General features: G+C 51.7%; 7 protein-coding genes across 7 annotated transcripts, besides 8 other annotated features; all 7 read right to left on the bottom strand.

The window, feature by feature from the left end:
• Window positions 1-13: 13 nt before the first annotated feature.
• Window positions 14-45: a microsatellite.
• Window positions 46-535: 490 nt separating this feature from the next.
• Window positions 536-570: a microsatellite.
• Window positions 571-592: 22 nt separating this feature from the next.
• Window positions 593-620: a microsatellite.
• A 400-nt stretch (window positions 621-1,020) lies between these two features.
• Window positions 1,021-2,910, bottom strand: Tco025E_08122 (uncharacterized protein; the record flags this gene model as incomplete). Its single annotated transcript, XM_029374978.1, has 1 exon — window positions 1,021-2,910. One exon carries the CDS (start codon window positions 2,908-2,910, stop codon window positions 1,021-1,023), a length of 1,890 nt encoding a protein of 629 aa, XP_029224904.1.
• A 278-nt stretch (window positions 2,911-3,188) lies between these two features.
• Window positions 3,189-3,221: a microsatellite.
• Window positions 3,222-3,271: 50 nt separating this feature from the next.
• Tco025E_08121 (cytosolic glucose-6-phosphate isomerase) lies at window positions 3,272-5,098 on the bottom strand (the record flags this gene model as incomplete). The annotated part of the gene is made up of 1 exon (XM_029374977.1): window positions 3,272-5,098. One exon carries the CDS (start codon window positions 5,096-5,098, stop codon window positions 3,272-3,274), a length of 1,827 nt encoding a protein of 608 aa, XP_029224903.1.
• A 386-nt stretch (window positions 5,099-5,484) lies between these two features.
• On the bottom strand, window positions 5,485-5,886 carry Tco025E_08120 (ATP synthase subunit; the record flags this gene model as incomplete). Its single annotated transcript, XM_029374976.1, has 1 exon — window positions 5,485-5,886. One exon carries the CDS (start codon window positions 5,884-5,886, stop codon window positions 5,485-5,487), a length of 402 nt encoding a protein of 133 aa, XP_029224902.1.
• Window positions 5,887-6,068: 182 nt separating this feature from the next.
• Window positions 6,069-6,100: a microsatellite.
• Window positions 6,101-6,114: 14 nt separating this feature from the next.
• Window positions 6,115-6,480, bottom strand: Tco025E_08119 (uncharacterized protein; the record flags this gene model as incomplete). Its single annotated transcript, XM_029374975.1, has 1 exon — window positions 6,115-6,480. The coding sequence occupies one exon, from the start codon at window positions 6,478-6,480 to the stop codon at window positions 6,115-6,117; it is 366 nt and encodes a 121-aa protein (XP_029224901.1).
• Window positions 6,481-6,552: 72 nt separating this feature from the next.
• Window positions 6,553-6,572: a microsatellite.
• Window positions 6,573-6,679: 107 nt separating this feature from the next.
• Tco025E_08118 (peroxiredoxin-like protein) lies at window positions 6,680-7,249 on the bottom strand (the record flags this gene model as incomplete). The annotated part of the gene is made up of 1 exon (XM_029374974.1): window positions 6,680-7,249. The coding sequence occupies one exon, from the start codon at window positions 7,247-7,249 to the stop codon at window positions 6,680-6,682; it is 570 nt and encodes a 189-aa protein (XP_029224900.1).
• A 131-nt stretch (window positions 7,250-7,380) lies between these two features.
• Window positions 7,381-7,403: a microsatellite.
• Window positions 7,404-7,443: 40 nt separating this feature from the next.
• Tco025E_08117 (uncharacterized protein) lies at window positions 7,444-7,935 on the bottom strand (the record flags this gene model as incomplete). Its single annotated transcript, XM_029374973.1, has 1 exon — window positions 7,444-7,935. One exon carries the CDS (start codon window positions 7,933-7,935, stop codon window positions 7,444-7,446), a length of 492 nt encoding a protein of 163 aa, XP_029224899.1.
• Window positions 7,936-8,125: 190 nt separating this feature from the next.
• Window positions 8,126-8,160: a microsatellite.
• Window positions 8,161-8,533: 373 nt separating this feature from the next.
• Window positions 8,534-8,863, bottom strand: Tco025E_08116 (uncharacterized protein; the record flags this gene model as incomplete). Its single annotated transcript, XM_029374972.1, has 1 exon — window positions 8,534-8,863. The coding sequence occupies one exon, from the start codon at window positions 8,861-8,863 to the stop codon at window positions 8,534-8,536; it is 330 nt and encodes a 109-aa protein (XP_029224898.1).
• Between the last annotated feature and the right edge of the window lie 52 nt (window positions 8,864-8,915).

The raw sequence follows: 8,915 nt of genomic DNA, 5'->3' as shown, positions 1-8,915 counted from the left end.
AACTAACTCCACGCCCCCCCCCCCCCCCCCTCCCCCCTCCCCACCGCAGACTCCTTCCCCACACAAGCGCACACATACTTTTTCATTTGTCTTTGTTTCCCCCTTCCTTTCCTTCTTCCCACGTTGCCCTCACTCAAGGCGCCCCCGTGTCCGCTGCAGACCTCACACGCATCCCGCACGGTTACGTTCACGCAAGCCTCTCACCGGCGCTGCGACAGAAGCGTCTGTCCTTTTCCTCCTAATTCCTCGTTTACGCCTTGGCGGCGCCCAGCTTGCCGTAGAAGTGCAGCAGAATGACGCTGAGGACGAAGAGCGCCGTTCCGACGATTACGGTTAGCGGCTGGATCTCAAACCCCGTCGGATCTAAGTCGTTCACGCCGGGGTGAGTTGCCATCTTCTTATGCATAGCCTTCATGACTCCCCGCCTTTGTCTGCTTGCCTGCTTGCTTTGCTATCTATCACCGCGCGGCTCACCACTTCCCCGCGGCGGGTGACAAGACGACGAAGACGACGAAGAAGAGACAGTTGTGTGTGTGGGGGGGGGGGGGAGGGGAGGGGGAGGGGGGGTGGAAGCCAATAAACAATGGAGCCGGGAAGGAAGAAAGGAAGGGAAGAAAGAACGCAAGTTGACTGCAAATGTACAAGCTAAGCATTTCGGTGCGTCGCCGGCAAAAAGAGAGCGACGCGGCGCACCCACCCACCCACCCCCCTCAGCGTGGGCGCCCATTACACTTCTGCACCCGCACACACACAGCCGCAGATACTTTTCTCTCCCCGCTTATGCAACGAAGTGAATCAAGGACACGAAGAAGAAGAAGAAAATAAATTTTAAAAAGGTACAACGGGCTCTACTGTACATGACCCAAAAAACGGCCAAAGAGGAAAGAAACAACCTAACAACATAAGGAGAAGAAGATATATATATATATATTCACTTTTTTTTTCCTTTTGCACTGACTCAAGGAGCTTGATGTGAGGAAGTTGCCGGCACCTCCTTCGCACTTGCGTCACCGTAAGAAGTTACTCCGATAGAAAGCTCAACTTCGTCTCCTCTCCGGGCTGCATTCGCGCTGCAGTGAGTTCGGCAATTTGATTCTCCTTATCAAGAATAATACGCAGAAGCTCCCTGCAGAGATCAGCCTCCCGCCCCGCAAGCTGATCGAATGCCTCCGGTGGAAGGGGCTGCAGCGCAAGGGCAGCCTCGGAAAGCGCCTCGGTGGAGGAGCGGCCACATGATAACGCATCGTACGCCAAGATGCCCGTCCTTTGCACGCTGGCGGCGGGAAGCGTCGTGTCTCGGGTGGCGCAGCTTGAGTGTCCTCCCTCCCGCTCCGTGTACTCCTCCGTCTCACGCTGCGTCCCCTCATCACACTCCTCACTGCCCCACGGCATTGCCCGTTTTGCAAGGTGTTCATCTTCCGCCTGACGCACCAAAAAGGAGTGGGCCTCATCCAAGTCCATGTCGGGAACCGCAGAAAGCGCGACAGATGGATCACTGACGTTGATGGTTGAGGTTGCGGTCACGTTCCCGACGGGTCCCTGCTCCGTTGGCCGCTCCTCACGACATGGACGGGAGGGTTGGGATTTTCCCCGAACAAGCGGAAACGTCGAGGCCGCCGCCCCGGAGATGTACTCCGCGTCTTCCCTTGACGCGGGCACGGGTGGCGGCTGGCGGCGTGGCGTTGGCGTTGGCGTCATGAGCGTGGACGTCGGCGAGTGTGCATCCGGCAAAAAATGCTCTCTGGTCTTTCCTGCAGCCGAATCTTTTCTTCTTAAAGGCGAGGCGGATGCAGCGGCAACAAGTTGAGAAGTCTCCAATTGATGCTTCAGAGCAAGACACATTTCTTGTGCAGCGTCCAATTCACTGCGTGTGTGGTCGTGGTTCAGCCGTTCCTGTTCCAACGCCATCCTTAGTCGCTCGAGTTCCTCCCTGTCTCGCTCATACGTCGCTAGCTGCTCTGACAAGGCACGCTTCTGCCACTCCATTTGCTCTTCTCGTTCCTTTGCGAGTTCCTCGGCGTAGCGACTTTCTATTCCCTGTAACTCTATCTGAAAACGTGACTCCAACTCTGCCCTCTCTGCCTGAAGTACACTAAGCTGCGACCGCAGTTCACTCAATTCAGTGTCCTGATCACGGAGCGTGGCGTGGCACACGCGCAAGTCACGTTGTAAATCAACATAATCTAGTATCGTCTGACGACTATGTATACAGTGCGCATCACGGCACGGTGCAGCTGCATCTGCATTTGTCTCCCCATTCTTCTTCTCTACATGTATAATCCTCTGTCCGTTAGAGGTTGGGCTGTCCTGATTCAATGCCGGAGGACACGATGCAGTCATCCGCCGAGACTGCTGTGTTCGGCACCGTCTCAATTCTATTGGCTCTGTGGCTATTTCGGCTGAGGAAATGTTCCGTTTTCCTTTCCTTCCTACCGTGCCTGCACACGGCATTATATCAGCCCGCGTAGATCCTTTTAGGGGACCAGACGACGCTAGAGCCGCTGAAACTGAAGCACCTGGGCCTTCGTGCAAGTCCTGACTCATGTCTCCTTCGAGGCTCTTTCTAGTGAGACCGGAGTCACGTCGTTTGTAGCGATCCATCAATGGAGCGATCCTTGGGGCGGTATCCCGATGAACCTTTATGTGGGGTGCCCCCCAAGAAGAAGTTCGCCCATTTCCACCGCCGAAGTCTGCACCGTACCCAGGCGGGGAGGCGTTTTTCAAACTTGGCTCCTCGGCGGGTGACGGCCCAGGCAACGCATCTCGCTTAAATAGCGTGGTGGGGTAATAGTTGTAGCCACCAAAGGGAGAATGATAAGGCGCTGCTGACTTCTGATCTTCACCAGTTGCAGGATCAGCATTAGTTTTATCTCCTACATCAAGGGGTTGTCGCGTAAATTGCCCTCTCATTGTTAGTTCCTCTTTTTTTTTCTGGAAAAAGAGAAGGCAAAAACGTCAAATCCTGAGAAACATCTCAACAGCATACATGTCTTCATTCTCCTCACCACGGAAACACCAAAGACATACGTGTCAAGCAGCAATTGGACTGCTACTTAGGAACTCAGTTTTTCCTCCCCACCCACGCACACCCGGTTCTTTTGTATCCCTTTATTTTTTTTTCTCTCACCTTTGCTTCTCTTCTAGCCACAACCACTGTCGGCCCAACTCCCACCCACCCCCTCCAAAGAAAAACAAAACAAAACAAAACAAAACAAAAAAAATTTCTTCTCTCAGCTTTCCTCATTTAAGCAGCTTCAAAATGCAATTCTCTTCACAGGTGGGATCGCTCATTAAACAACCCAATAAGGCCATTTGTGGAGGAATCGTGGTTCGAAACACTTTTGCCGGGCTGAAGTTGCGGAAGAATAGATTTGGCCAGTACCTTCCCCAGTTCCACGCCCCACTGATCGTAGCTGTTAATCCCCCAAATCGCTCCTTGGACAAGAACCTTGTGCTCATACATAGCAAGTATGGCGCCCAATGCCCGTGGAGTGAGCGCCTTGACCAACAAAGAGTTACTTGGGCGGCCCCCAGTGAAAGTTTTGTGTGGTATCAAGGAATGAATCGCAGACTCAGAACTTCCTCCAGCTGCCTTTAGTTCTCGTTCAACCTCGTCAGGGGTTTTGCCAAGCATCAGTGCCTCCGTCTGGGCAAAATAGTTGCTCATCAAAATCCGGTGGTGATCTCCAATACGGTTTTGCGTTTGTATTGCGCCAATAAAATCGCACGGAATCAGCTTTGTCCCTTGGTGAATAAGTTGATAAAAGGCATGTTGGCCGTTCGTACCGGCTTCCCCAAATATAATAGGGCCAGTATGCGTTGCTACCACTCGTCCATTCTTGGTAGCGCCCTTTCCATTGCTTTCCATGTCAAGTTGTTGCAGGTAAGCTGGTAGCCTCCATAGGTACTGATCGTAGGGCAGGATTGCGTGAGTTTCAGCGCCGAAGAAGTTGTTGTACCAAATACCAACCAAAGCCAGAATAATAGGCAGATTGTTTTCAGTAGGCGCATTGATAAAGTGTTCATCCATCACATGCGCACCAGTTAACAACTCCACAAAGTTGTCGTATCCAATTGAGATCATGACAGATAAACCGATGGCGGACCACAATGAGTACCGACCACCAACCCAGTCCCAGAATTGAAACATATTTGCTTCATCAATACCAAACTCCTTGACTTTTTCGGTATTCGTTGAGAGTGCAACAAAGTGCTTCGCAACAGCACCGGCTTCTGGAATACCTCGAGATCTCAGGAATTTCAAAAACTCATTTCGTGCCGACAGGGCGTTTGTAATGGTCTCTTGTGTAGTAAAGGTTTTACTGGCGATGATAAAAAGGGTAGATTCCAAGTCGACCAATTTCAACACTTCAGATAAGTGGGTTCCATCAATATTGGAAACAAAATGCATGGATATGTTGCGATCTGAAAATTGCTTCAACGCTTCACATGCCATCATAGGGCCCAGATCACTGCCTCCAATCCCAATGTTTACAACATGACGAATAGACTTTCCTGACTGACCTTTCCAGTCACCACTTCGAACCTTTTCTGACATTGTCCGCATCTGTTCAAGAACTTTGTTTACCAGAGGCATAACGTCCCGGCCGTGAACGAAAATAGGACGATTGCTGCGATTACGCAAAGCAATATGCAGCACCGAACGGCCTTCGGTCGTATTGACCCTCTCGCCATTAAACATTGCCCGCATAAATGCACGAACGCCTCTTTCTTCAACCAACTTGCACAGGGTGTCTTTTATTTCATCATTCATATGAGTCTTTGAGTAATCCAGAAACAGAAAGTTTTTGTCATCGCCCTTCAAATCCACCTCCAGTGAGTAGCGCGTAAACCGATCTTTGTCATCCTCAAAATGCTGTAAGATAGATTCATCCCCGTGGAGTTCATACAATTCTTGAAGACGACGCCAAGAGGGGCTTGTGATCAAGCTTTTGTCAGCCTTAACACCAAGTGTCCTCATCCTTCGTGTTATTTCATACGGCAAATTAAAAGTGGCAACGGCCATGCTGGCATTTGTGGTTGCGGCATGACCTTCGTTCACGTGGGCAACTAACCCCTCGAGGTATTTATCGCCCATATTGGCTCTTTTTGGCCCTTTTGCTTTTGACTATTACGTTTGTGTATTGCTTGTATGTTTGAAAAACAGCCTTTATATTGACTTCTTTTTGAGATTCCCCCCCCCCCCAAATTTATTGTTGTTATTAATATTATTTGGTGGAGAGAGTAAAAAAGAGACATACAGAGAGTAACAGGGAAGAACGGCCACCTCTCCATTAAATTAGTGCGTGGGGAAGCGGGGCTTTGTATGGGTTCATTTACGGAAGAAGAAGAAAAAAAAACAGATCTGCAAATATGATCCTACACGCATACAAAAAAAAGACGGGCAAATAATAAAACAACCTAACAAATTTGTTTGATGATGTTTGCCTTTTCCTCCCCTTTTTCTGTCTCGCCCAAAATGTTTTAGCGTATGCCAAGAGCTCTGGTAATTTTCTCAAGGACAAAGTCCTTTTCGGCGTCGTAGATGCCCCCTTTACTTGGAATCTCAAGAACACATGGAATAGGTTCTTTATGCTCTTCAATCAAGTGACGAATATCATTTGCTATGTGCTGACATATCACGATGATACCAATTGCGTCATTGGCACACATATTGGTAAAAGCCACCTCTATATCTGCCAGAGGTGTATTCGGATTAACAACTATGTAGTTCGGTTGTACAACGTTGTTTTTCTCACCGCCCCCCTCATTCACAGTCGCCCGGTTATCCCCAGTACCCGCCAAAAGAAAACCAGTGACGGTGTCCTCATCTCCAATAATGCCGACGATAAGCTCATCACCGTTCTTGTAACGAGCTGCAGTCATGTTTGGCGTCAGAACCTCTGCAGAATGTTAAGGAGATAAATAATTTTAAAAGAAAGGGAGGAAAAAAGTAGTGGATGAAGGAAGGAAATTTTCGTCTGAAATAATCGGCATAAAAGCACGAAGGTGAGTAAAGCAAAAACAAAAATAAAATAAAGCGGAGAAGAGAGCGTTTTCAACAAAGCAAAAATAATAATAATAGTGATAATGATAATAAAGCCCCCCTTGCAGCTATTCACCACGAAAGGCAGGTAACTTTGAATCCCATTCAAGGTATTTGGGTTCTTTCTGTTGTCGAGCGCCAAAATCGTCTCGCAGCAATTCGAGCGAAAGTCGAACCATATCGCCCACCTCCGCATTCTCATCAACGGCGCCCTGAAGTTCAACGGCATTTGCGTCGTATTTCAAAGGAGTGGCGGCCAAGAGTTGGTTAAGAAGCAAATCCTCATCAACGAGAAACATCGCCTCCTCCCCCATACGCAAGCCTTGGCGCCTGGCCATAAACTCCGTTTTTGACTCCTCAACCAATGAAAAGAAGCCATTCAGTCGTTCTTCAGCTCTTCCATCCTTGTTAAATGAAAGAAAAGTCCGACGCATCGTACTGGATGAAAAGGAAAAAAAAAGGAAATTTAAAACCCGAAAACTAAAAAATCTCAGTTAACCCACTGGTATATATAGATATATATATAACTAAAACCACAAAAAAATTAAGTAATGCAATGGCCTCAGCCAGCATAAGGGCCGTATTTCCCATATTTGGAGGGGCAAGTCATCCTCGCATACTCAGTAGAGATGCCTAGCGGTCGTAACGATCGGGCAGACGGAGCCACTGCACTTTTTGCTGAGGTGAAGTCACCTGAGTTTTCCTAAAACGAGCCACTGGGCATTCCACCATTACTTGCTGTCCCAGCTGTTCTATTTGTTTTGGTGTCGCATTAGGGGCATCCACAAAAACATTTATGCCCCCTTGGGGTGTCTGTTCAAAACGAATGTCTCGAATATCAATTCCTTGACGTCGTGCAATGTCACGTGCATGAGCCTCGCTACACCATTCCAGAGCCTTGTCAAACAGTCCGCCAAATGGGCCGCCAAACGGGCCGCCTCCTTTTCCTCCTTCGGAACCTTTACCACCCCCAAATGAACCGGACCCCTGAGAACCTGACGAAAAGCCGCCCGAAAAGGTTGTCGGCAACCCTCCTGTTGAAAAAGATCCGAAACTAAATCCAGTATTTGGAAACGAAACTCCTCCTATACCTTTTGAATTGCATCCTTTATTACAATCTTGTATTTTACTTCCAAATAAAGAAGAAAGCCCTTTTGAGATATCAAATCCTTTAAAACAGCGAACGGTCGTGAATTGTATCATATGTATTTGCTAATTACTCTCCTGCTATGCACTAACTACTGAGTAGAAATAGAATAAATACAAGCATACGCGTCCAATAACAGAGCAAACTCATAACAATTACTGCGGCGCCGTTATCACCTGACTGTGAATATTATTATTATTAATATTATTAAGACAAGGCGTGAAAAAAGACAAGCCATCTGTTCGTACAACTAACGCACCAGCGACAAGAGAAGAGAGTAACCATAACAAAAGCACGGCGCCAGAGACGCGGCAAGAAGAAATTTCGACTTCCTCGGAAGGAACTCCTCACCCAAAAGACCCAACCCAAAATCTCCCAGTAAAAAAAAGTCAAACAGCCATCCGCGCTGACGGCGCGCCGCCCACATGACATTCCCAACAACGAGGGGCTGGACCGGCACACGCGCTCTCACGCGAAACGCGCCCCATCCAAACCGCCGCCACGGCAATACACGCGCGGAGGAGCGCCGCGGAAGAAGACTTGCCCGCGGTCCTGGCGCGGCCGCGCGCAGCCCTACGCGACGCCGGCCCCGCGTCTTCTTTAGAGGCGTAACCTCGCGGCCACTCGAACGGCGTCGCCCTTCCCGCCGGCCACCCGCGCGCGGGGAGACGCGCAACGCCACCGTGGAGTTTGTTGGGCCGTGCGCGGGCACGGGGCCCGCCGCGGCTGGCCCGCCGCGCATTCCACGGCCGGGAAGGTGGCGCGAACGAGAACCCGTCGTCAACAACCCCGGCCGCCGCGGCCCCCGCACAGGCGCGCGCGGCTTCTCCGCTTCTTCGACGCCGCCCGCGCGGCGCGCACAACAGCGGCTCGAGCTCCGCAACGGCGGTTTGCCCACGCGAGGGCGGGGCAGAGGCGCCACCTGGAGCGAGGCCCGCCACGCCCGCCCTCGCCCCCGTCCGACCGCGAAGCAGAAACACGGCGGCGAGGCAACCGGCCCACCTCCTATGGGAGCGGTCGAGCACCGCGCGTTAAAGGCGAAGAGCCGGCACGGAATCACGGCTCCGGGGGAAGGTCGGCGCCCCAGCCACCCCCGCAGGGGCGAAACCCACAGCGAAGCGCCACGACACCCTTCGACGTGGAGCCTCCGGCCACTTCCGCGCCGCCCCTGCCACAGCTGGAGGCCCGGCGCACTTCCGGCCGAGTTGTTATTTCCCGATGGAAATTCCGGCCTCTCGCTGTCAGCAGCCCGAGGGCTGCCCGCGAGAACCGGGCCACTTTAGCCGTCTCTAACGGAGCGGGCCGGCGGGTCGGGGCCTCCCCAAAAAACACTCGCACGCTCAGCCGACGGAGAAGAGGCACTCCCACAGCAGATGCGACAAGGTCTCCCGGGGCCCGTCCGGGGTCACATCGGCCTGTGGGTTCTGTGCCGTGAGGATCCCATAAGGGTGAGGGTCCTCCGGGCCTTCCGCAACGGTGCCCCGCGCGCTTTTTGCCAGCTGGTACGCCTGGCATTTACGGTAATGACCCGCGCGCGAGGCACTCGTCACGAATAGTTTGCCGCTCCCGCAGTAGCCGCACTGGAGGCCCTCCTGGAGAAGCGGACTCCTGCGTGAACGCGACGGGCGTGCAGCTTCATGTTTGCAATAGATACGAACACCCTGCAGCATACGGGGCAGGGGGGGTGTCGGGTCTGCCGCGCATCATCCGGCGGGCGGGCAC

Source organism: Trypanosoma conorhini (genome assembly GCF_003719485.1).
Source record: "Trypanosoma conorhini strain 025E chromosome Unknown Tco_14.4_contig_00702, whole genome shotgun sequence".
Taxonomy (NCBI): Eukaryota; Euglenozoa; class Kinetoplastea; order Trypanosomatida; family Trypanosomatidae; genus Trypanosoma; species Trypanosoma conorhini.
This window is presented reverse-complemented; position numbering and strand designations above follow the sequence as displayed.